General features: G+C 32.7%; 2 protein-coding genes and 1 long non-coding RNA gene across 3 annotated transcripts in view; all 3 read right to left on the reverse strand.

Moving 5' to 3' along the window:
• The window catches only part of LOC145317714 (uncharacterized), a 36,865-nt gene extending 10,498 nt beyond the window's left edge, over positions 1 to 26,367 (reverse strand). Inside the window, exons 1-9 of the mRNA XM_080158936.1 lie at positions 26,211 to 26,367; positions 25,327 to 25,392; positions 23,250 to 23,304; positions 22,756 to 22,850; positions 22,211 to 22,275; positions 20,370 to 20,511; positions 18,744 to 18,848; positions 18,293 to 18,363; positions 15,036 to 15,118 (exon numbers count right to left, since the gene is read on the reverse strand). Of these exons, the coding sequence (XP_080015062.1) occupies positions 15,036 to 15,118; positions 18,293 to 18,363; positions 18,744 to 18,848; positions 20,370 to 20,511; positions 22,211 to 22,275; positions 22,756 to 22,850; positions 23,250 to 23,304; positions 25,327 to 25,392; positions 26,211 to 26,285 (757 nt within the window). The 5' untranslated portion in view covers positions 26,286 to 26,367. The remainder of the gene's footprint in view (positions 1 to 15,035; positions 15,119 to 18,292; positions 18,364 to 18,743; positions 18,849 to 20,369; positions 20,512 to 22,210; positions 22,276 to 22,755; positions 22,851 to 23,249; positions 23,305 to 25,326; positions 25,393 to 26,210) is intronic.
• LOC145317716 (actin 205-like) lies at positions 9,394 to 12,487 on the reverse strand. Its single transcript, XM_080158937.1, has 4 exons — positions 12,402 to 12,487; positions 12,022 to 12,050; positions 10,951 to 11,101; positions 9,394 to 10,502 (listed from the first exon to the last, which is right to left on the reverse strand). Exons 3-4 carry the CDS (start codon positions 11,074 to 11,076, stop codon positions 9,498 to 9,500), a joined length of 1,131 nt encoding a protein of 376 aa, XP_080015063.1. The 5' UTR covers positions 11,077 to 11,101; positions 12,022 to 12,050; positions 12,402 to 12,487; the 3' UTR covers positions 9,394 to 9,497.
• On the reverse strand, positions 15,525 to 17,039 carry LOC145317722 (uncharacterized). Its single transcript, XR_013879071.1, has 3 exons — positions 16,835 to 17,039; positions 15,922 to 16,005; positions 15,525 to 15,560 (listed from the first exon to the last, which is right to left on the reverse strand). It is a non-coding gene; the product is annotated as an uncharacterized LOC145317722 (long non-coding RNA).
• Positions 26,368 to 27,838: the final 1,471 nt, after the last annotated feature.

The following is a 27,838-nucleotide window of genomic DNA, read 5'->3' on the forward strand; positions in this document are numbered from 1 at the left end:
AAAAAACAAGTTTTACGCCAACTCTACGCCAACAAAATATTTAATTTTCGGCAATTTCAAATTGAATTGATTGGCTGAATCACAGCCCCTGACAAAATGTTCCATGATTGCCTTGTTAAGCATGCTACTCTTAAATTCAATATTGATAATCTTAACCTGTAGTCATCTCGTGATCAGAGCCATTAGAATGATCAACACCATCGGGAGTATCATCACCTTTCTCATCATCATCATCAACACTTCAATTACATTCAAATTTATTGTAGTTTATTCATCAACTAATCTGTGTACTTTTTCACTTAGGAAATAAAGCTACTTATGAAACAAATCGAACTCTAACACTTTTAGAAACATCAATGAAGAAAATAAGTTCAATAGTTATTTATCGCATAGTATCAGAGACAGCTATCCATGGATAGTAAAATGAAAATATTTTATTTCAGTTTGGCTGAGAACCGGTTCTAATCCAGCGGATATTGATTGGTTTCAAAGCCATACTGGAAAAGTATTTATTCTATTTCTATCCTTGCTATCAGAAGAAAAAACAAGATTCACCTGGAGAGCTCATTTTTGATGTCATCAAAGTTTTTATCTGTCCACAAGGATCCATTATCAGATTTCTCCTTCTGCAATTAAATCAAAATTTATTTGGCTATAGTTTAATTTTCCCTGAAAAACAGAGTCACATCTTTTTTAAAGACAAGAACCAAACAATAGGTAGATTTTACTGCCAAACTGCCTGACACAGTAAGTTGTATCTTGAATGCTTCATTTAAAAGATTATATTCTCAAAGGAAATCAGCAATTTATCTTAAATTAGATGCCACTTTAGTCAGGCTTGGCAAATTCTACGATATTGTATTTCTTGACGAAGCCCATAAAACGACAACTTTCACAATTTTTTTAAATTGAGCAGCTGATAAAATCACATTTCCCCCACAGTGGTGTGGACTCACGGACGGACGAACCAAAAAGATAATGATAGAGTAGATTTGCTACAAATAAATGAAATTCAATTGACAATTTGACAGTAAAAACAAAAGACTAGGAGAGCTTACATTGACAATTAGACACTAAAATTAAAAACTAGGAGAATTTCAGTTGACTATCAGATATTCATGATAAACAATTGATATTTAGAACTAAATTATTGAGAACTTTAATCAGAATATTGACATTGAGAGATTTGATAATTCATATGAGACAGTATAAAAAAAAACTAACATTATAGAACAAGGATGACAACATCCATAAAAGCGAAGCACTGAAACGGTATGACAAACGGACATTAACACTTGTATAGTGTCTGAACTGAATAATCAGAATATAAAAGTATAAGAGTCAAAGCAAAATTGTAAGTAAATTTGTTGAAAAACTGCTTGATATAGGATAATGTTTATGGACATACTTACATTTTTAGGACTTGATTATAGAGATGCTTTGCTTATAATATTGTACCTTATTGTAATAGGAATCAGTTCTCTAAAAATCAGATCAATCGGATGATTATATCCCATAAAAATTGTTGTTAATAAAGTTAAAAAAATAACATGTTTAAAATTGACGTACGGACATTATGGTAACGATTATAGCAACGATCATGCAAAGTTTGAAGTCGATAGGACAATTATAACATGCCTAAATTAACGAAAAAAGCATTCCGTAACGGACGGACGGACGGACCGATCCTAATTATAGAAAAGCTTCGCTTTTAAAAACTAGGAGAATTTCAGTTGACAATCAGATATTCTTAATAAACATTGATATTTAGAACTAAAATTGAGAACTTTAATCAGAATATTGACATTGAGAGATTTGATAATTCATATGAGACAGTATAAAAAAACTGACATTATAGAAAAACTTACATTGACAATGAGAAAGTTGAGAACCCAGACAAGAAGAACAACATTGATGAGCCAGAATACACCAGACTTGCAAGAGTACAGAACCAAGCACACAATGCTCATATCCTTGAGATAAAAATATTTGGTAGTTTTCCTCAAATCCCGAGCGGGATCTTTAAATCATTTTAGTGGTGAGCCAGATCGGGGTGAGCCGAATTTCAGCCAATCACAGCGCGGCATTTCATAAAATGCTATGCTCTCATTAGTGGAAAGTGGGCTCACCCCGATCTGGCTCACCGCTAAAATAATTTAAAGATCCAGCTCCGATTTGACCTCAACTTTTTAAAAACTGATTTTTTATGCTTATTAGAAATTAGGTTAAAAGAACACCCAATAGGAATTAGCCAGGGCAATAAAGTCATTCTTCTCAAAAATAAGGGAGAAGAAGAGTTTTCAGAAGTCAACAAAATAGGTTTTAGTGAAAGCACCAAACCTAAATATTAAATAAATTTTAATGCTTATCACAGGCCAAATAAAAACTTTTTTTCTAAAATTCCCTTCAATTTTATTCATTATAGGATAAAAATCTCTGTTTTAAATCATTTTGAAACCAAATGAGTAAGCTTTCTATTATTTCCTTTCCTGTTGATGTTGAACTGGGATTTCAGTCCCGTAGGACCAACAAAAAAGTAATTATTCTCTGTATTTTATTAATTGATAAATAGCTTTTGATAAAACTACATATTACTTTAGAGATTTCTATATTATAATTCAACAACTTTATAATTCTTTAAAAATTAATCTTTTCATTTATAAATATAATAGTTGTTTATCGTATCTTATTATAGACAGCTTTCTGCGGACATTAAAATATAAAAATTATAAGATTAAATCCAGTTTTGTTGACCGTGAGTGACCGAAGGCCTGGGATAACAAAACTGGTATTGATTTTGTGATTTTTATTTTTATATTCGTGGAAATTGTCTGTAATACGATGCTTTACACATTTTTCAGTATGGCTAAGAACCGGTTCTAATCTACCGGATATTAATCGGTTTCGAAGCCATACTGGAATAGTTATTTCTCGCATCGTATTATAAACAGCTTTCCACGGATATAGAATGTACAATTATAAGATTAAAACCAGTTTTTTTTAGCCCCGAGGTGCCGTAGGCAGGGGCTTAAAAAAACTGGTTTTAATCTTATGATTGTACATTTTTATATTCGTAGAAAGCTGGATATAATACGAGGCTAGACATAGTTTTTTCGTATGGATGAGAACCGGTTCATATCCACCGGATTCGAATGAATACGAGAAAATTAATACCTGATGTTTATTGAAAATTTCCGGGTACCCTTCCTCGATGTCCTTGCCCAGGTCTGTCAGGGAGAGGATGGTGAAGATAAGGTCGGCCATGATCATCAGACCTGTCACAAATATCCAGGGCGCCAGGAACAGGTTGGGTCTCCTTACAATTATAGGGTTATGTTAAAGAGAAATCATGTTCATGTCAAGGATGGAGAAGACATTAGGTTGGTCATTACTCTAGTCAACAAAGTTTTTACAAACGTTTTCTTATTCGTTGACTTAACAACTTTGGGGACTTTTAATTGGTTCATTAAGTTGGAGTGTCCAAACGTTTCAACCAACAATTGTGAGGTACAGAATGGATAATTTTGTGCATGATCAATGGGGAAGTACATTAATTTATCGGCCATTTGCATTGTCTCATTCCTGAAGATTCAGATTCATATGATCTAGTATTGCGAAAAAATATATATTTGTTTAAATCAAATGTGGTTTTAAAGTCTAAACTACATTAATAAACAATAGTGGTTTTACATTAACTTTGGAATTATATTTTTTTTGTTTATTTTTGAAATATTTTTGACAATTAATATAGGCATTGTAAAATTGTCCTACAGATTTTTAACTTTGAATTATGATTCTATAACTGTAAGGTACAATTTAGAAAGTGTAGCAACTCTATAATTGTTACCAAAAAGTTTGTACGTCTATTTCAAAAAAAGCTGTTTCATAACTTTTTGGACAAAAAGTTTTTTGTTTGATACTGTAACGTGGGTGATCACATGATTTCTGAAACAATGATTTCTTAAGGACAACAAGGTACAATATTTTGCAAAGCATCTCTATAATCAAATCTTACAAATGTAAGCAAGTCCTTCAACAGAATCCTGTATTTACGCAATTTTGCAACAAGTTTTTACATTTAAATCAATATTCTATTTTATTTACAAGTGTTCTACCGTTTGATTTTAGAGTGTCGCTTTTATGGATGTTGTCATCCTTGTTAAATTTATTATTAATGAAAAAACCTACTTTAAAGATTTTGGAATAACGCTGGCAGTTATAATCCAGAATAAGTAGAGAACTATGTACACTATCTAAACAAAAGTATATATATACATTATAAATATTCAATAACAACCAAACTAATTGAATTCTCCTTTTCAGGGAAGGTGCACTTAGCTCCCAGGATGGTTTTAGACTACTTTCTACCCCCTTGAAACAGAGCCCCTATATGATAGGGGCACAGCCGCTAGTAGCTTATAAAAGAAAGAAAGAAAATCACTCAAAAAAATTACCTGCCATATGACAATATTATCAGATTTAGTTAGGTCATTAGGATTGTATCTAGCAACTTGAACATCACTGTCTTTCCAGGTGCACTGACCACCTCCTAAATATAAAAGTCAACATGAAGAATATTTATAGGGCACTTTTAAAGTAAAGAGAAATAAACAAGGATGACAACATCTTTAACTAGTGGAACCCTTAAAATTAATGATAGGACAAACAGACAAAATGAGTTGTAGAGAAGATGGTCAGTTAATAAAAATGCAATAATTCATAGAAACAACGAAACCTTTCTGTAAAAAAAACTTTTATGCCTTTTTATGCATGAACGACAGACTGATAGACAAAGTCAACTTTAACTTCATCTACGTGAAATGTAATCTAAGAAAAAAGGTTTCAAGAATGTTTAATCTATGCAAGTTTTTCAAGTGCAGAATTAGCGACAACTTTATTTTTTCAAAATTTTTGACAAAACTTATTATTGGTAAAAAGGAGAGATATTAATGAAATATCTTGAATGTAGCACATCTTAAAACTTATCGGAATTCGTATGCAGACTTGACAGACAGACCAATTGACGAGTTATAGACAGGCTTCGCTTCTAATAATAACCAGGAACAGGGGACCTGGATTCTGACAAACAATTTGCTGAACCACGGCCCCCTAATAATACTATTTTACCTACAATATATTTGAGGTAGATGACCTGACCAAGACTTTCTCCATCATTATTTACCTATAATACAATGGATGTAGAATATACAAGGATATTATGACAGGGGAAAAATTGCCTTCAATTTAGGTTGCTATTTCCTAACATTTATTGGTCAGTTCGTTCATCCAGTAGGAGGGGAGGGGGTAAAGGGGCTGGATGGGGAGCTTGATATTTCAGCCAGCTGAAAGTTTCACTTTGTTAGACTCTATGATAATCTGGTGTAAGCTCCAAGTAATAATATATCCATTCCTACAATAATCAAGTAAAGTAAAATCAGAAACCCGCGATCGTGGCTCAACACCTAGCGCTTACGCTCTTCGCCGGGGAGGTGATAGGTTCGAATCTCGGGTCGAAACCGTGTCATAACTAAAGACGTTAAAAATTGTTTGTACTGCTGCTCTGTCAGGTGCGTGACATAAATAGTAAGAGTTGGGGAATGCCTTGGCTCATAAACAGGCGCAACTCATTACCATGCACAGTTAGGACTTCTCTGACAAAGGTCGTGCAATCAAAGGCTTGGTTGTCTGATGGATGTTACTTAACCTAATATCCTTGGGTGTCAGAGTATCGCATCCCATTACACGCGGATGATGCTCTGGATTCTGATCACTTAAATCGAAGGAGAATTTCCCCCTTACGATGTAATTGTAGAGTAAAATCAGGAAGTGTGATTTTAGTAAAGATCCTGTAATGAACATACTATCGACAAATCTTGAAATATAAATTGGGGGAGGTCATCTCCAACTTCCAAAAGAAATCGCTAAATCAACGATTTACCACCCACTTTTAAAACTAAAATTAAAAGTAAAAGATCGATTCCCATAGGTGACTTTTAAGGCTTCTAGGAGCGTATCCTCTAGTTATTGATATAAAAATTAATAGCGTTACCTTTATTACACAATTATAGTAAAGCAAATAAAATGAACCACAGGCTAATCCAGCTATACATTCAAACTAAAAATAAGTTTTGTTTATTTCAAATCTTAATACTTTTTTTTAAATTATCTTTTTAGTCAAAATTCGATCGGTTTCTACAAAAAAAAAAATTTTTATAATCCAATTAATTTCCGCCGGAGTAAAATCGGCTCTAACCTACACCACAAAAAAATAATATATTATATCTTATTTTTAAAAATGGTCTAAGAAAAATAAACATGATAGAATTAATCCCTGTTTGGTGACGCGCATAATATAATTTATCTTATAGCACTATACACAATTTTTAAATTAAAAAGAAATTTAAAATTTAGGATTTCTTCTGGTTCGGTCCGTAAGGGTCGAAAGCCAAAATAACAGAAAACTGTTTATATTCTTTTCGCAGAAAAGAAATGTGTCTAAACGATACAGGGATTTTCATAACGGATATTGATTCAGCGAAAATCAATCAGATTCTGGGCCACACTGGAATTTTGGAATGTCATAAAATCTATTAAAAAACTGAAGCAAAACTAACAAAACTGGTTTTAATCTTATAATTTTCATTTTAATATCTGAGAAACCTGTATATAATACGATTCAAAAAGAAGAAAATAGATAAATAAAATTAAATTCAATCAAAACATTTGCAGTAAATATAATTTTTGGTTTTTTTAACACAAAATGTTCAGTTGCTCTATAGAAAGATCTGTAGAGCATACTTCATTTAAAGAGTAGCTGCAGCTTTAAAAAGAAGTTTACCACTGTTATAATAAACGTCACTAAAGCGAGTGTTTTAAATGTAAAACACCCACTCTCACTTTCTCCTTTGCCCATTTTAGAATTTAATTTACATCATCAATTCTAATATAATAATATACACATTATTTTTATAAACTATTATTTGATACAAATAACATGTATATAATTAGTTATATATAATCACTGCAAGAAATAACTTTTTTCATGTTTGGGTAAGAGATAAGACACAGGGGTCTAAAGGGATAAGACATTTGCTGTTAAATGATGATACACTATATTACCCTTCTGTAGATTACAATGAGTGGTTTAAACGTTTAAACACCCAACTTAATGAACCAAACAATCAAAATTCAATGAAAGTCCCAAAAGCTGTTAATCCAATAAAAAATAAAACGTTATTATAAAACTTTGGGGACTAGTGTAATAAACAGCCCAATGTCCCCTCCCTCCCTGGATAAGAACTGCTTTGTGATTAGAAGGGAATGATTAGCCTTCAAGTAGGATTTAATTTATTCTTATCTTTATATTTTTATTACAGGGTCTCTATTTATTTTTATCACTAGTGGTTACTCCTCAAGTGGGAGGGAGGGGGGATTCAAAAGAATAAACTAATTTTAGGAGAGAAACATTGTAAATTACAACCATATCCGTTCAGTGGTTACCGAGATCCTTCGGTACAGACAGACAAACAATTACTGATTAAATCCTGTTACTTTCATATAAGGATTTAATAACCTTATTTCCTTGTAAAAATCGTGGGATTTACTCAGCGACTGTATTAAAAAATTTTTATCCTTCGGCAATTTAGGGTTAACAAAACTGGTTTTAATTTTATAATTTTTTATTTTGATATGCTCGGAAAGCTTTCTATCTATAATACGATGCGATAAATAACTATCCCTAACATCTTTTGAATAATATTGAACATATATTTCCTTGCGCTGATTTTTTTTTTGATGTTTTAAATATTTTGTATGTTTTTACTCGATTACAAGGATGACAACATCCATAAAAGCGAAGCTCTGAAACGGTAGGACAGACGAACATTAATTTTTGTAGAGTGTCAAATCTGAATATGCAAAATATAAATATAAAAGTTTTGACAAAATTATATGAATATTTTTTGCAAAATTCTCAAACACAGAATACTGTTTAATGACATACTTACATTTTTAGGACTTGATTATAGAGATGCTTGGCCTATAATATTGTACCTTGTTGTAATAGGAATCAGTACTCCAAAATTCAGATCAATCGGATAAATATATTACATAAAAATTTGTTGTTAAAAAAGTTAAAAATCAATATGTTTTCATTTCATTTTTTTATCACCCTGTATTATAATTCATAAAATACCTCCTGCTAATCAAATAATAATTAATCATACAAATAAATTTATATTGTTTTACTTGTAAAAAAAATAATAAAAACATCATATAGCATGAATTTTTAATGCATAAGTTGAAAAGTTTTTATTTTAAATCATAATAAAGATTTGAATACAAAAAAAAGTTTTTATTTAATTATAAGCATATCGTGATTTATAGACATACTGGATATAAATTTAATATTTTTTTAAAACTTAAGTTGATACAGAAAGTGTAATGTGTGACGTCATAAAAATATGTCTAAACAGGAAGGATGAGAGGAGCAGAGGACAAAGTAAACCCCTAGAGGGAACAGAAACGTTTAGTCTTTTTATGTAAATTTCCACTAACAAGGATGACAACATCCATAAAAGCGAAGCACTGAAACGGTAGGACAAATGGACATTAACACTTGTATAGTGTCAGAACTGAATAGTCAGAATTTAAATGTATAAAAATAAAAGAATCGGAGCAAAATTGTAAGTAAATTTGTTGAAAAACTGCTTGATACAGGATAATGTTTATGAACATACTAACATTTTTAGGACTTGATTATAGATTTGCTTTGCTTATAACATTATACTTTGTTGTCTCAAGAATCAACATACCAAAAATTAGATCAATCGGATGATTAGATCAGATAAAAATTTGTTGTTAAAAAGTAAATAAATCAACAAGTTTAAAATGAACGTACGGACATTCTTGTTATGATTATAGAGTTGCTACGCTTTCTAAATCTTACCTAACTACTAAAGAAACCACCATGCAAAGTTTGAAATCGATAGGACAATTCTAACATGCCTAAATTAACGAAAAAAGCTATCTGTCTCGGACGGACGTACGGACGGACGGACCGACCCTAATTATAGAAAAGCTTCGCTTTAAAAATACTTTGACGGTTTTGATTTTTTTGGTTTTTTTTGGTAGAGTAACTACATTGTAACGATGGTCTGTACGTACGTTTGTTCCTTGATCGTATTTTAGACAATATAAAATGAAAATCATAAGAATAAGTTTTGTTGTCACTTGCCTGTAGCCCCTCGTGGCGAATAATCTTGAATTAATCTTACAATTTATTATCCGCAAAAAGCTGTCTTTGATAAATAACTATTCGTTATCGATGGTGCTGCTAGCCTATGAGCACAAATGCCCTTATCTAAATTAAAAATATAGAATAACACAATGTTAATGAAAATATTTCTTTACTACAAGTTATCACAAAATGAAAGCTATATGTTGTTCTTTCATAATAAAACAAAATAAAAACAATGGCAGTTGATGTTAATATTCATTTAGAAGCATTTTCTGTGAACAATACCAGGTCCAGATTCATCATACTCCTGCTTAGAGATCCACATCTGCTGGAAGGTGGAGAGGGAGGCCAGGATGGAGCCACCGATCCAGACAGAGTACTTCCTCTCGGGGGGAGCGATGATCTTGATCTTGATGGTGGAGGGAGCCAGGGCGGTGATCTCCTTCTGCATTCTGTCAGCAATACCTGGATACATGGTGGTGCCACCAGACAGGACAGTGTTGGCATACAGATCCTTTCTGATATCAACATCACACTTCATGATGGAGTTGTACACAGTCTCGTGGATGCCACAGGACTCCATGCTCAAGAAGGAAGGCTGGAACAGAGCCTCTGGACAACGGAATCTCTCATTACCGATGGTGATGACCTGACCGTCGGGAAGCTCATAGGACTTCTCCAGTGAGGTTGAGGCGGCAGCTGTGGCCAACTCCTGTTCAAAGTCCAAGGCAACATAGCACAGCTTCTCCTTGATGTCACGGACAATCTCTCTCTCAGCTGTTGTGGTGAAGGAGTAGCCACGCTCAATCAGGATCTTCATCAGGTAGTCAGTGAGGTCACGGCCAGCCAGGTTAAGACGCAGGATGGCGTGGGGCAGGGCATAACCTTCATAGATGGGGACTGTGTGGGACACACCATCTCCAGAGTCAAGAACAATACCTGTGGTACGACCAGAGGCGTAAAGGGACAGGACAGCCTGGATGGCAACATACATAGCTGGAGAGTTGAAGGTCTCAAACATGATCTGGGTCATCTTCTCTCTGTTGGCCTTGGGGTTGAGGGGAGCCTCAGTAAGGAGTATGGGATGCTCCTCAGGGGCAACACGGAGCTCATTGTAGAAAGTATGGTGCCAGATCTTCTCCATATCATCCCAGTTAGTGATGATACCATGCTCAATAGGATACTTGAGAGTCAGGATACCTCTCTTACTCTGGGCTTCATCTCCAACATAAGAATCCTTCTGACCCATACCAACCATCACACCCTAGAAATAAATGATATTAAAAGTAGCAAGAAAATTTGAAAAAGCAGGCAGAATGTTTACAAAAACTTGAATGGAATATTTCAAGGTATCATTATACAATAACATGCTGTATTTAAAATCAATCAGAGAGAGAGAGAGAGGGGACAAAGGGCTGTTTATTACACTAATCCCCAAAGTTTTATTATAACATTTTCTTATTCGTTTGCTTAACAACTTTGGGGGCTTTAGTAAATTTTGATTGGTTGGTTCATTAAGTTCAGTGTTCAAACGTTTCAACCACTAATTGTTATCTACAGGAGGGGTAATTTTGTGTATTATTATTTGGGATGTACACTTTATATCTCTGAAAACAATATTTGATAAAATAAATGTTGAAAAGTGAGTAGTGACCCACAAAATAATTTTTGTTCCATAGCAAAATACTGCCGTTCCTTGATTATAATTGTACCTGATGCCTGGGACGGCCAACAATAGAAGGGAATACAGCTCTGGGAGCATCATCTCCAGCAAATCCAGCTTTACACATACCAGAACCATTTTCTACTACAAGAGCGGCTACCTCGTCGTCACACATAGTGTTTTTATTTTTTCTAAAGTCTCTAAATTATTAGAAATATAAAACGTCTACATAAAAAACTTTTAATAATATTACTAACGTGAATAAACTTAAAGAAATAGAAAGGTGAATTTTAAAAAGGGAGAACATGGTAAAAAAAAATTTTTAAAAATCTTGCTAATACTGGTATTGTTTAATCCTATTATATAAAGAAGAAATTTTTTTATAGACGAAAGCTTAAGGCCTCAATTGAACCAATTGGTTTCTTATTTTTTAGGAAGCTTCACATAGGTCCTGTTATACATAGTTTTAGGTTAATTTATTTTCAGATTTAAATCTTAGGCTGGTGTAAACCTATTTTCTAGTCCGTCTCTGCTCCTTTGAATACAAAGCCCCTAGATGCTTGAGGCGTGCCCGCTAGTAATATAAAAAGTAAAAAACCCGCGACCGTGGCTCAACACGTAGCGCATCCGATCGTCGTCTGAACCATTTTCTGGACCACCCCTGCTCCCCTGTCTCTCATATGAACTAACAAAAATAATTAAATATAGTTCTCTGGACCACCCCTGCTTCCCTGTCTCTCATATGAACTAACAAAATTTATGTTTTGAGATTTTTAATATAAAATTTACATAAAGATGAACATATTTAGAAAAAATTGTTCTTCTAGCTTCAAAAATAAGAAAATTACAGCAATTAAAAATTTAAAATAGCAAAGATTTTGTTGTAAAATATAAAAGATTATATGCCGGATATCCAGCCGGATAGTTTCCATATCCGGCCTGATATGATATAAAATGGCCGGATATCGGGCCCAACCCTACCTAAGAGTAAATAGTAGACCATAGAAATACTACACCACCCCTCTCTCCCTTATTTTGAAATAAATTTAAAGTAAAGGGGGTTTAGATTTGTCTGGTGTTATTTATTTATGATACGATGCGATAAATAACAATTATTTACCTTAGGAAACCAAAAGCAGAGTCAACATCCTAAATTAAATTTATTTATAAATGATAAGTCTTCCCTAATTAACAAAGCTTTAATTTTATTTTATTTAAAACAGAAGAAAAATATTACCTTGCCAATTTGTTTTTACAATATCAACAGAAACAATATTTATCTTAAGAAATATTTTTTTGGATGAAAGATTGATAAAAAAAAGATTAGTGCTTTCCCTAAAAATGCTTAGCGAGCACTGAAGCTAAACTGGCCTAAAGTAACAAACAACCAAAAAAAACTAGTTATTTATATTTTTTGAATATAAGGGGAGGTTTCTTTGCTCTACTAATCAATTATGGGGAAACCCCCAAGAGATTTGGTATGACAAAATATTAAAATACCTGTACAGGGACACCCTTCCTATGATGGGGTAAGACTGGAGTCTCAGCAATAGAGGCATACGCCCCACCTGCCCCAACATGCCTCTAAAAATGCTAAAAATTAGTAATTCTCAAATATATACCCGCAACTTGTTACCATGTACAGTTGGGACTTTTCATACAAAGGTCGTGCATCTCAAAGAGTTGATTGTTTGTCTGATGGGTGAATATACCGCAATCATAAGTTTTTCAAGGTGCGTGGAGAGTTCTAGTACCAGAAACGACACCAAGCCACCTAGAGTCTTAACTTTTTATTCTGAAATATGCACGACATATGGAAACATTAATGAGCTTCAGCAATGCTTTATTATTCCGAATCCGTCTCATTTCCGGTGGGTCAAAACCGGTTTGGAGTCATATTGAAATATAAATTTTCTTTTATCCCTCTTAATGGTTTACTGATTTCTAATTATATAAATACTAGTTTCTTCGCACCTTAATGGTGAAGGGAAGATTCCTGCCCTTTTACTGAGATCTTAAGCTTCAGACAGACAGTTGGAAAGACAGATATCTTAGTACTTTTCATTTTATTAATAATTGCTTTATTAATCTCGGATCTAGTGCAGTTCAAGGTAAAATGATTCTGGTAACGCTCATCTCATTTTTGGAAATAATCATTACTAGGAACATTTTATCCACAAACCAAACAAAAAACTAGCTCTTCATATTTTTTTGAATATAAGGGGGGTTTCTAGGCTCTACTAATCAAAAGGGGAAACCCCCAAGAGATTTGGTATGACAAAATATTAAAATACCTGTACAGGGACACCCTTCCTATGATTGGGTAAGACTGGAGTCTCAGCAATATAGGCATACGCCCCACCTGCCCCAACATGCCTCTACAAAAAAATTATAAAAATCAGTAATTCTCAAATATGCATGAAATTTGGAAACACTGCACTGTATTAGACATGCTTTACTATTCCAAATCAGACTCATTTCCGCTGAATCAAAACCGGTTCTGAGCCACATTGAAAAATATCTTATATTTTATCCCTCTAGGAAGTTGGTAAGAAGGGGAGAAAAAAGGGAAGGGGGTTTAAGGGAAATTTTCACTTAGTATTGTTTGTCGGAATCACATTCCCTTTTCCATGTTAAATACTAGTTACTTCGCCCCTTAATGGTAAAGAGAAGATTCCTACCCTATATTTATTTTGAAACTTTTTTTTTTGGTAGGTGGTTGTTATATCCTTGTAGACAATAGATTTAAAACCACAGAAGTTATAGTCCCTACAATGCACAACCTCGTCAGTAGTTACCGATATCTTAAGCTTCAGACAGACAGGTAAAAGGCAGATATCTTAGTACTGTGCATTATAGATAAATTGCTTTATTGCTAAAACAGTAACAATTCCGGATCTAGTGCAGTTTACGTTAAAATGATCCTGGTAACGCTCATCTCATTTTTGGAAATAATCATAACTAGGAACATTTTATCGTGAGCTGTACTAGATCCACAATTTCTAATAACATATTAATTGTTTACCTTATTTTCCTTAGTTTCTTTGATTTTGTCCTTGAAAGACTTTGGCTTTTCTGGTTGAGATCTTCCATTTGGACTTTCTGGCTGGTATCTATTATTCTGTCTGTCAGGCCGAGAGTATCTGTCACTCGTTCTCTCTGGTTGATATCCAATATTATGTCTGTCAGGTTTATATCCTGCCAGTGGTGCACACTCAGCATTACTTCCTAGATTAATGGATATAGAATATACTTGGATATCATTACAGGGGGAAAATTGTCATCAATTTAAGTTGCTATCTCATTTATAGGTAATTTTTTTCATCCAGTAGGAGGGGAGGGGATGGGGTAACAAGGGTATCGTTGTTTTAGCCAGCTGGAAGTTTCACTTTATTAGAGTACAACATCCAGGTAATAATAACTCCATTCCTGGATTATATCCTCCTTTGCTATGCCTGTTGTCAGGTAGGTATCCATTATTGTCATAGGCAGCCCGATGACCTCCAGGATTTATGACATATCCATTCAGGGGATCTGTACCATTCTGTCTTCTCTTGTGGTGTTGACCCTGCTGTGGGTCTGCATATGTGTGATGTGGAATGATCTGGGGAGTGTTTGCAGATTTAGGTGCTTCATTCTCCCTAAACTCTGAAAGTGGATATAGAATATACGTGGATATTATGACAGGAGAAATTTTATCATCAATTTAGGTTGCTGACACGGACATCATTTATTGGTCAGATTGTTTATCTACCCTTTGTAGACAGTGAGGTATTTTTTTGTTAATAATACGAATTTAAAATGGGTCTTTATTACCTAATTACTACGTTATAAAAAAACTAATTGGCAATTTTATATCATAAAATAAATCCTTAATAGTAAGTAAATTGTTTCAACTATATATGACAAGTTAAATATCCCTACAAACATTATAAGAAACAAAAACGTTCAGATTTTCCCTGTTTTTTCCTTTTTCCCTCCCAAAATACCATAAAATCAAGGCATTATTCCTGGATATTTTTGTTAATAGGACGTTTTTGGTTGATCAGTGTAGTGAAATGTGCTTAGAAAATTTTAAGATTTGATAATCAGATGAGAAATTTTTACATTTACACTCCCTTTAACAATACTAACCTGTAGTCATCTTGTGATCCAAGTCATTTGAATTATCAACACCATCCGGAGTATCATCACCTTTCTCATCATCATCATCAACACTTAAATTGTATTTTTATATAGTTAAATCAACCAATCTGTCAACATTTTCCTTTAAGCTAGAAATCAATCTTCTTACTTGCAAAATATAAAAGGAGCTAAAAATCTGCTTATAAGCTGTCCAACCGCCATGAATGTTCTATAGTTAACCCTTAACAGTCGGGCCTCTTGCCGCACCTTAATCGGTTGGTGGGGGGGGGGGGGAGGGCGCTCAACATAATTTATGTAAATTTTATATTAGAAATATCAACATGTAAATTTCAGCGGCCGCAGCTGTTCTTGGCAGCTGCCAGCCGCCGCAGTCGGTGGTCGGCGGGAAAACGGCGGCAGATCTTTATGAAATTATGTAGACATGTAATAAAAAGCCTAAGTTCAGAATCAAAACTTGCGGATACAGGATACATCTCATATTTACCTTAGGAAACCAAAAGCAGAGTCAACATCCTAAAATTATTTTTTTAAGATAAATCTTCTTTAAATAAAAAACCAGAAGAAATGTATTACCAAATTCATTGAAAGATTGGTAAAAGCAAGATTGGTGCTTTCCCTAAAAATACCTAGGGAGCACTGAAGCCCCTTCTCCTTATGTTTGAAATGAATTGAAAATAAGGGGGGGAGTTAGCTTTTTCTTTGCATAGTCCCTGCGGGAGTTCTGACCCTGCGGGGCTAATCTGTACCCAATATAACCTAACCAAAGAATAATTACCCCCTCTTATTTTCTAATTATTTTAAAATAAGGGTGGGGAGGGGGTCTATGTCGACTAAGAAATTTGAGGAAAACCGCCAAGGATATTAATATTAATACCTGTACAGGGACACCCTTCTTATGATGGGGTAAGACTGGAGTCTCAGCAATATAGGCATACGCCCCACCTGCCCCAACATGCCTCTAAAAAAATGCTAAAAATTAGTAATTCTCAAATATATACCCGGGCCGTGACCGTGGCTCAACATGTAGCACATCCGCTAGTTGTCGGGAAGGTGATAGGTTGGAATCTCGGTCCGACACCGCATCATAACTAAAGAAATTAAAAATGGTTCCCACTGCTGCTTTGTCAGATGCGCGACGTAAAGAGTTAGAGGGGTGAGGGGAATGTCTTGGCCCAAAACAGGCTCAACTTGTTACCATGTACAGTTGGGACTTTTCATACAAAGGTCATCTCAGAGAAATGGTTGTTTGTTTGATGGGTGAATGGACTCTTTATACCGCAATCATAAGCTTTTCAAGGTGCGTGGAGAGGTCTAGTACCAGAAAAAACACCAAGCCCCCTAGAGTCTTAACTCTTAATTCTGAAATATGCACAACATATGGAAATACTAATGAGCTTCAGCAATGCTTTATTATTCTGAATCCGTCTCATTTCCGCTGGGTCAAAACTGGTTCTGAGTCATATTGAAATATATCTTTTCTTTTATCCCACTTAATGGTTTACTGATTTCTAATTATATAAATAATAGTTTCTTCGCACCTTAATGGTGAAGGAAAGATTCCTACCCTTTTACCGAGATCTTAAGCTTCAGACAGACAGGCAGAAAGATAGATATCTTAGTACTTTTTATTTTATTAATAATTGCTTTATTAATCTCAGATCTAGTGCAGGTCACAGTAAAATGATCCTGGTAACGCTCATCTCATTTTTGGAAATGATCATTACTAGGAACATTTTATTGTGAGCTGTACTAGATTCACAATTTCTAATAACATATTAATTGTTTACCTTATTTTCCTTAGTTTCTTTTATTTTATCCTTGAGAGATTTAGGCTTTTCTGGTTGAAATCTTCCATTAGGACTTTCTGGCTGGTATCTATTATTCTGTCTGTCAGGCCGAGAGTATCTGTCACTCGGTCTCTCTGGTTGATATCCAATATTATGTCTGTCAGGTTTATATCCTGCCTGTGGTGCACGCTCAGCATTACTTCCTGGATTAATGGATATAGAATATACTTGGATATTAGGACAGGGGGAATATTGTCGTCAATTTAAGTTGTTAACTCATATATAGGTCATTTTTTTCATCCAGTAGGAGGTGAGGGGATGGGGTAACAAGGGTATTGTTGTTTTAGCCAGCTGGAAGTTTCACTTTATTAGAGTACAACATCCAGGTAATAGTAAATCCATTCCTGGATTATATCTTCCTTCGCTATGCCTGTTGTCAGGAAGGAATCCATTATTGTCATAGGCAGCCTGATGACCGCCAGGATTTATGACATATCCATTCAGGGGATCTGTAACATTCTGTCAATTTAGGTTGCTGACATGGACATCATATATTGGTCAATTTGTTTATCTAGTAGAAGGCGAGGGAATGGGGTATGGGGGTTGGATTGGGGTTATCATTATTTTAGTAAGCTGCAATGTTTACTTTATCAGACTATATGAAAATCTTGTGCAACATCCCAATAATAATATATCAATTATATTAACAATCTTAACCTGTAGTCATCTCGTGATCAGAGTCATTAGAATGATCAACGCCATTGGGAGTATCATCACCTTTCTTATCATCATCATCAACACTTCAATTACATTCAAATTTATTGTTTATTAATCAACAAATCTATCTAGAAAATCAATCTATTTATTGAACAATGTTAATTGTAGAAAATTTTAGAAGCGGTAAAAAAGAAAATATTCCAGTATGGCATTGAAACTGATTAATATCTGTTGGATTAAAAACGGTTCTCAGCCATACTAATAAATCATGCAGAGCATCGTATTACAGACAATTTTTCACAAATATAAAAAAAAGAGGCCGCGGAAAGCTGTCTATATTACAATACGATACATAATTATTTTTGATTTAAAAAAGGAATATTAGGAAATAAGTGAGAAGAAAAAGAAGAAGAATTTGAAAAGAAAAAATTGAAAATGCTAAATGAAATTACTTAGTAAGGGAATTGTAGGGAAAGAAAGGGCCAGGAAGAAAAAAAACATAGGATAGTTATTTATCTGCATTGTATTATAGACATCTTTCCGCTGATATTAAAATGAAAACTGGAATTGATTTTATGATTTTTATTTAATATTTGAGGAAAATTTCTGTAATTTAATGCTATACATGATTTTTCAGATTGGCTGAGAACCGGTTCTAATACAGCGGATATTAATCAGTTTCGAAGCCACACTGGAAAAGTATTTTTATACTTGCTATCAGAAGAAAAACCCAAAATTCACCTGGAGAGCTCATTTTTGATGTCATCGATGTTTTTATCTGTCCACAAGGATCCATTATCAGATTTCTCCTTCTGTAATTAAATTAACATTTATTTGGCTATAGTTTAATTTTCCCTGAAAAACAGAGTCACTTTTTTTTAAATACAAGAACCAAACAATAAGTAGATTTTAATGCATGATCGACAATCGACTGACAAAGTAAGTTGTATCCTGGATTCTCTATTGAAATGATTATCTTCACAAAGAAAATAAGCAATTTATCTAAAATGGCAGCTGATAAAATCACATTTACCCCCGGATTATTGGAAGAACAGATTAATAAGTGAGTACTTTTGCTACAATTAACAACCAAAAAAACTTTTTGGATATCTTACATTGAAAACGAAAAAAAATTACAAGACAACTATATTCAAACTAAACAAAATTCACAATGGTACCGTTAATAACTTACATTGACAATAAGATAGTTGAGAACCCAGACAAGAAGAACAACATTGATGAGCCAGATGACACCAGCCTTGCAAGAGTACAGAACCAAGCACACGATGCTCATATCCTTGGGATAAGAATATTTAGTTTTAGTGAAAGACATATATAAAAATCTATTTTCTAATACTCTAATTTAATTCGTTAGAGGATAAAGATCTCTGTTTTAAATCATTTTGAAACCAAATGAGTAAGCTTTCTATTATTTCCTTTCCTGTTGATATTGAACTGGGCTTTCAGTCCCGTAGGACCAACAAAAAAGTATTTTTTCCTGTATTTTCTTAAAGGGAGTGTGAACGTAAAAAATTCTCATCTGATTATCAAATCTTAACATTTACTAAGCACATTTTACTACACTGATCAACCAAAAATGTCCTATTCACAAAAATATCCAGAAATAATGCCTTGATTTTATGGTATTTTGAGAGGGAAAAAGGAAAAAACAGGGAAAATCTGAACGTTTTTGTTTCTTATAATGTTTGTAGGGATATTTAACTTGTCATATATAGTTGAAACAATTTACTTACTGTTAAGGATTTATTTTATGCTATAAAATTGCCAATTCGTTTTTTTATAACGTAGTAATTAGGTAATAAAGACATATTTCAAATTCGTATTATTGACAAAAAAATACCTCACTGTCTACAAAGGGTTGAATCTCATAGGTCATATAAAATAATAATATCCTTTTTTATTGTGTTGAACAATAAATAACCCACTTTGGAGAATTAGTTTACACTTTTATCAGACTGTTTATAAAGAAATATTGCGTCTTTATTATTTACAAATTTGTAATTAAAGGTGGGCGAGAGATGGGCCATTTAAAGTTAATTGGATACTAATAAAAAACCTGTTTCTGGCTTTGTTATTGTATTTGGTTTTCAATAAAAAAATATTGCTTATTTCATCAATTTCTAAGTAACTATACATTGGATTAAAGCAAGGATTATGTTAAAAGTCAGCTTAACTGTTAGGAAAAATCTAGAACTATGTGAAAAAGTTTAATTTTAGCTATAATGGGAGAAAAAAGCAATTTAATGCACATTTTATATAATACGGAAAGTTTCTTCCTTTCCCCGTACCTTATAAAAATCGTCGGAAAAAGCCATTTTTTAAGCAAACAAAAGCGCGTTTGGCTCTATCTGTGAGATATTATGAATGAGATAATGTTAAGATTTGATATTAAGATGAGAAAAATTTACGTTCACAGTCCCTTTAATTGATAAATAGCTTTTGATAAAACTACATATTACTTTAGAGATTTCTATATTATAATTTAACAACTTTATAATTCTTTAAAAATTAACTATCTTTTCATTTATAAATATAATAGTTATTTATCGTATCTTATTATAGACAGCTTTCTGGGGATATTAAAATATAAAAATTATAAGATTAAATTCATTTTTGTTGACCGTGAGTGACCGAAGGCTTGGGATAACAAAACTGGTATTGATTTTATGATTTTTATTTTTATATTCGTGGAAATTGTCTGTAATACGATGCTTTACACATTTTTCAGTATGGCTAAGAACCGGTTCTAATCCACCGGGTATTAATCGGTTGCGAAGCCATACTGGAAAATGAATACCTGATGTTTATTGAAAATTTCTGGGTACCCTTCCTCGATATCCTTGCCCAGGTCTGTCAGGGACAGGATGGTGAAGATAAGGTCAGCCATGATCATCAGACCTGTCACAAATATCCAGGGCGCCAGGAACAGGTTGGGTCTCCTTACAATTATAGGGTTATGTTAAAGAGAAATCATGTTCTTGTCAAGGAGTGAGGTTACATTGGACTGCTTATTACACTAGTCCCCAAACTTTTATAAAAAAACGTTTCCTTATTCGTTGGCTTAACAACTTTGGTTTTGGTTCATAAAGGGAATGTAAACGAGAAAATTTCTTATCAGATTATCAAACCTTAACATCATCTCATTCATATAATCTCAAAGATAGGGCAAAACTGTCTCTCGTTTCCTTAAAAAACGGCTTTTTCCGCCGATTTTTAGTATGTCCAAGATTGGAGAAAAAATTTCTAGACTATATAATTGTGTAGTTAATTGTCTTTTTTTCCATCTATGGCTAAAACTAAACTTTTTGACATAGTTCTCTATTTTTCCTAACGGTTGAGCTGACTTTTAACATAATCCTTGCTCTAAACAAATGTATAGTTATTTAGAAATTGATAAAATAAGCAATATTTTTTATTTAATACCAAATACAATAACAAAGCTAGAAACAGGTTTTTTATTAGTATCCAAGTAACTTTATTTGGCCAATCCCTCGCCCACCTTTAATTACAAAATTATAAATAATAAAGGTGCAATATTTTTTATAAACAGTCTGATAAAAGTGTAAATTAATTATCCTAAGTGGGCTATTTATTGTCCAACATAATGAAAAAGGATATTATTATTTTAAATAACCTATGAGATTTAACCCTTTGTAGACAGTGAGGTATTTTTTTGTCAATAATACGAATTTAAAATAGAACTTTATTACCTAATTACTACGTTATTAAAAAACGAATTGGCAATTTTATATCACGAAATAAATCCTTAACAGTAAGTAAAGTGTTTCAACTATATATGACAAGTTAAATATCCCTACAAACATTATAAGAAATAAAAACGTTCCGATTTTCCCTGTTTTTTTCCTTTTTTCCCTCCCAAAATACCATAAAATCAAGGCATTATTCCTGCAGATTGTGTTAATAGGACGTTTTTGGTTGATCAGTGTAGTGAAATGTGATTAGAAAATGTTAAGATTTGATAATATGATGAGAAATTTTTTCGTTTACACTCCCTTTAAGTTGAGTGTCCAAACGTTTCAATCAACAATTGTGAGGTACAGAATGGATAATTTTGTGCATGATCAATGGAGCAGTACATTAATTTATCAGCCATTGTCTGATCCCTGAAGATTCCTTTAATGGTTTTACATTAACTTTGAAATACTATTTTTTTTATTTGTTTTTGAAATATTTATGACAATAAATATAGGCATTGTAAAATTGTCCTACAGATTTCAAACTTTGGATTATGATTCTTTAACGGTAAGGTACAATTTAGAAAGTGTAGCAACTCTATAATTGTTACCAAAAAGTCTGTACTTCTATTTCAAAAAAGCTGTTTAATAACTTTTTTGACAAAAAGTTTTTTGTTTGATACTGTAACGTGGGTGATCACATGATTTCTGAAACAACGATTTCTTAAGGACAACAAGGTACAATATTTTGCAAATCTTACAAATGTAAGCAAGTCCTTCAACAGAATCCTGTATTTACGCAATTTTGCAACAAGTTTTTACAATTAAATCAATATTCTATTTTATTTACAAGTGTTCTACCGTTTGATTTTAGAGTGTCGCTTTTATGGATGTTGTCATCCTTGTTAAATTTATTATGCAAAAAAAGCCAAAAAAAACCTACTTTAAAGATTTTGGAATAACGCTGGCAGTTATAATCCAGAATAAGTAGAGAACTATGTACACTATCTAAACAAAAGTTTATGTTTATCTATAATACAAAGTAGTACCATGTCTGTCTCTCTGTCCGTCTGTCTGTCTGTCTGAAGCTTAAGATCTCAGTAACCACTAAACCGATTGGGCTCTACTCTTCAGGGAATATACCTACTGGTCATGGGATTGTTTTAAGCTATTTTATTGGGGGTTGGGACACCCCTACCCCCCAAGAAAATGAAAAGTCCCCCCCCCCAAAAAAAAAAAAAATTCAATGTTCCCCCCCAAAAAAATTTTTACTTTTTCCTTTTAAATCAAAATAACACTAAAATAGGTTGATTAAACCTCTTGGGGCAAAGCCTCTAGAGGCTAGGGGCGAAGCCGCTAGTATAATACAAAGTAGAACGATGTCTGTCTGTAATACGATGCTATACATGATTTTTCAGTATGGCTGAGAACCGGTTCTAATCCAGCCGATATTAATCGGTTTTGAAGCCATACCAGAAATTATTTTACCTGCCATATGACAATATTATCAGATTTAGTTAGGTCATTAGGATTGTATCTAGCAACTTGAACATCACTGTCTTTCCAAGTGCACTGACCACCTCCTGAAATATAAAATGAACATATTATAATTTTCTAAAAATGGAGAACTTAATCGGTTCAGTAATAATTGTTGTCTTAAGACATCTTAAAACGTGTTGTAACGTGGTACAGAAACGAAACATTTAAACATTGACGAGTTATAGACAGACTTCTCGAATAAAAATCAGGGATCTAAAAGGATAAGAAAATGTCCAATAAATTGATGTACACTCCAAATGATAATATACAAAATTACCCCTCATTTAGATTACAATTATTAGTTGAAACTTTTGGAAACCCAACTTATTGAATCTTGATGAAAGTCCAACAATTGTTGATCCAATGAATAAGAAAATGGAAACTTTTTGTGACTAGTGTAATAAACATAGCAATTTCAGCTGACAAAATAAATACTTTTTTACCTACAATATATTTAAGGTAGATAACCTGACCAAGACTTTCACTCTCATTATTTACCTACAATAATAGATTTATTATTACCTGGATGTTCCACCAGATTTTAATATACTCTAATGAAGCAGTACTCGCAGCGGGCTAGTATAGCAATACCCCCATTTACCCTCTTTACCCCATCCTCTTCGATCCTACTGGATTAACGAACTGACCAATAAATGATATTAATGTTAGCAACCTAAATTGATGACAATTTTTCCCCTGGCATAATATTTTTTCCATCATTAATAAAGTAAAATAGGGGAGGGTGATTTTTGTAGTTATCCTGTAATCAACATATGATGGACACATATTATAGGCTCAAGCATAGAGAAAATAATAAAAGAGAGAAATCGAGGTATTTGAAGGACTAAAATAGGCAGTGGGCCTACAGGCCTATATTGAGCAATTGCCGCGCTGAATTTTTAATGTTATTCCACCACTTTTCAAAATGGGAATATCTTAAAATTAAATATAATTTCAAGACAATTATAGTTGCTGTTTGAAGCATAAATCTAATTTTTAAGGGATGATATAGAAATATTTTGAATTATCATCCATTCTGATGAAACCCAAAGAAAGAATATAAAATTATCTTTATTAATTTTTCATGACTTTGCTACTGACTTTAACCATAACACTCATTATCAGCTTATAAGATTTATATTGCAGTCTATCTAACTTATATTTTTTAATAAATAAACGTTTTTACAAATTTAATATGAACATTTGATTGTAAATTATAATAATCAGTTTTTCAGTGCCATCTAGCTTTGGATATAGAACTAGAATATCAAAGCGTTCATCAATTTTTATTTTGCCTGTATTTTTCTTGTTTTGGATTTTTGTCACTAAAGGGCCAAACCCTGAGGGGTAAATAACATCACTTGAAAATGTTAAAAATATTGTAAAAACGAGTATTGTCTGAGAAAGAACATAGATAGCATTACAGATTATTCACTTATTTAGATTATTCAGTTATGAAATTTTTTATTTAATATTTAGCCTTAGTTTTAATGTATGTCTTAGAAGTAGACAACTAGCAAACCTGGTGGCTGAGAGCTAAACTATTAATTTTTTATTAGTAAACATTTAAAAGTTTTATCATGTTAATTAGATTTAAATATTACATTTAGGCTAATTTGAAAAAAAATAAATTTTTGATCATAAAAGGTGAACCCTCCTATTTTTAAACTAGGCGAATCATACTTTTCTGCTGCACTAAGACCGTCCGCGGCTGTTTGTTTTTTAAGATTCTAAATCAAATTGTATTTTAAATATTTTCTTTAATTTTTTTTAAAACATAATAAATTACAGAAAAATAATAATAATTAATAAGATAAAATTTTTTTTATTTTTTTTACATATATAGAATAGGTTATGATTAAGATGCAAAAAGCCGCGGACGGTTTAGATAAATAGCAGACAAATTATTTTAGTAGGGGGGAAGTAATATTTTACAATGAAATTGGGGTGAGTATTCATCCTCTTATCCTTTTTCCTTATGGGCTCAAGTTAATTTTTAGGATTATTAGTTTCAATAGATATTAATAAGTATATTCAACGCTTCAAAATATTGGTTACCTCTTATGCAAAATTATATTTTTGGAATCTACTGCATATTTTAAAATTTGGTTGAATAGCATTAAACGTAGAATGTAGATACAAATAAATATCTCCTACCCTTTTCCAATCACATTTTTCGTCTACTAGCAAATAGTTTTCTGCTACTTGGCTGTGTTAATATTCCCGACAACATTGGTTGATTTTCAAACACAAAATTGAGAGTTGGCACAAGGTCATTGAGATAGGAATATACATACGGTTATTTAAACCCTTCCCCATCTAGCGTTTTAATCTAATTCTACATTCTTTCAAGATAAATCGCAGTATAGAAAAACAAACTCCCACCCAACAAAAAAAAATACCTTTTAATCTAAAACTGAAAGTAAAATGTCGACTCCCTTTCCTCCTTCCTCTAATTGCTCTTTTAAGGCTTCAAGTGGCGAAGCTTCTAGTTATTCATATAATGATTAATAATGTTACCTTTATTACACAATTATAGTAGAGCAGATAAAATGAACCACAGGCTAATCCAGCTATACATTCAAACTAAAAATAAGTTTTGTTTATTTCAAATCTTAATACCTTTTGAATAATATCTTTTTAGTCAAAATTCGATCGAATTCTGCATGAAAATCTAGATTTTACAATCCAATTAATTTCTGCCGGAGTAAAACGGGTTCTGACCTGTACCACGAAAAATAATGTATTGTATCTTATTTAAGAAAAAGGTCTAGGAAAAATAAACATCATAGAATTAATGCCTTTGATGCGCTTCATGTAATACACAACATTTAAATTTAATAGAAATTTAAATTTAGAATTTTTTCTGGTTCTGGCTAAGGATCGTAAGCAATGACCAACAAAACAGAAAATTATTTTTTTTTTATTATTTTGCAGAAAAGAAATGTGTCTAAACTCTAAACAATACAGGAATTTTTATAACGGATATTGATTCAGCAAAAATCAATCAGATTCTGGGCCACACTGAAATTTTGGAATATCATAAAATCTATTAAAAAACTGAAGCAAAACCAACAAGGTTTTAATCTTAAAATTTTTTCATTTTAATATCTGAGAAACCTGTATATAATACGATGCAAAAATAACTATGTTTGCAAAATTTTATAAAGAAAAGGCAGTTAAGATTAATTCAATTTATTTAAGGTAAAAAACAAATACAATTATGTTCTTTCCATAAGAAGTGGAGAAGAAAATAAAGAAATAAAATTGAATTCAATCAAAACATTAGTATATAATAAATATAATTTTTGCTTATTTGACACAAAATGTTTAATTCGTCTATTGGAAGATCTGTCGAGCATACTTCATTTATAGAGTAACTGCAGCTTTAAAAAGATGTTTACCACTGTTATAATAAATGTCACTAAAGCAAGTGTTTTAAATGTAAAACACCCACTCTCACTTTCTCCTTTGCCCATTTTAGGATTTAATTTACATCATCAATTCTAATATAATAATATACACATTATTTTTATAAACTATTATTTGATACAAATAACATGTATATAATAAGTTATATATAATCACTGCAGAATGTAGATGGACAGGACAAGGACAAACTACAACCAAAGATGGCCACCTAATACTTTATTCTGGTCATGAAAGCCAACATATGTATGGTGTTGCTATAATTATTCAAAAACAACATGTCAATTCACTAATAGATTGGAAACCTATATCAGACAGAATAATTAAGGCTAGATTCCAATCAAGGCACTGCTAGTTGACCATTATCCAATGCTATGCCCCAACAAATGACAAAGATGGAGAAGTAAAACAAGAGTTTTATGATCAACTGCAATCAATCAGAAACTCAGTACCCAAACATGACATGTGCCTAGTTCTTGGAGATATGAATGCTAAAGTAGGAACTGACAGGACTGGAGTGGAAAATGCAATGGGACACTTTGGCATAGGTACAAGAAATGAAAATGGAGAACTTTTACTTGAATTCTGTTTAAATAATGATATGGTTGTATGAGGTACATTATTCCAACACAAAAACATTCACAAATATACCTGGACAACACCTGATGGACAAACAAGAAACATGATTGACCACATTATGATCAATAGAAAATGGGTCAAATCAATGCAAGACTGTAGGAGCTATAGAGGAGCCGACATATTTAGTGACCATGAACTAGTTGTCAGTAAGATTAAATTAAAGCTGAAGCGTACTGGCCATGATAAAAAGAGTGAGATTGGTAGACAATATGATTCTTCAAGATTAAAGGACCCTGTGATAAAGAATGAATTTGTCTTAAAACTCAGAAATAGATTTCAAGTCTTAGAGGACCTAAATAACGAGACTGAGATCACATGGACTTCAATTAAAGAAAACTTTCAATCTACTGCTAAGGAAATCCTAGGACACAAGAAACCAGAGAAAAAGGACTGGATCTCTGAAGAAACATGGATCAAAATAGAAGAGAGAAAGAAGCTCAAAAACAAAATCCATAATGCTCAACATTTGGCTGACATGAGCAATTTAAAAGCTGAATATACTGCTAAAGACAAAGAAGTCAAAAAGTGCACAAGGAAAGACAAGAGAGATTACATTGACAATCTGGCTGAAAAGGCCCAGAGAGCAGCTGACTTTGGTAACATGAAAACAGTATACAACATAACCAAGCAATTAAGTGGCAAATATAGCAAAAAGAGTGGTGAAACTATCAAGGCTAAAGATGGTAAATTACTCACTACAGAAAAAGAAATTGCTGAAAGGTGGAAATCACATTTTGAAGACCTGAACCAGAAATTACTGCTGAACCAGAACCAGGACATGAAATAGACATAGATATAAGACCACCAACTATTCAAGAAGTTAAAGCTGCTATACATAGCCTAAAGAATGACAAAGCACCAGGACCTGACTTGATAACTGCCGAAATGCTTAAGGCAGACATAGATCTTTCTGCTAGGACTCTAACTGATCTTTTTGATAAAATTTGGAGGCAAGAAAAGATAC

This window comes from Acartia tonsa, chromosome 4, assembly GCF_053477335.1.
Source record: "Acartia tonsa isolate MP-2025a chromosome 4, ASM5347733v1, whole genome shotgun sequence".
Classification (NCBI taxonomy): domain Eukaryota; kingdom Metazoa; phylum Arthropoda; class Copepoda; order Calanoida; family Acartiidae; genus Acartia; species Acartia tonsa.

Bases quoted from the DNA above. Each gene is read 5' to 3' on its own strand.
- LOC145317716 (XM_080158937.1), bottom strand. From the start codon at position 11,076: ATGTGTGACGACGAGGTAGCCGCTCTTGTAGTAGAAAATGGTTCTGGT. The intron at 10,503-10,950 runs GTACAATTATAA...ATTTATTTCTAG, and splicing joins TTGGCCGTCCCAGGCATCAG to GGTGTGATGGTTGGTATGGG.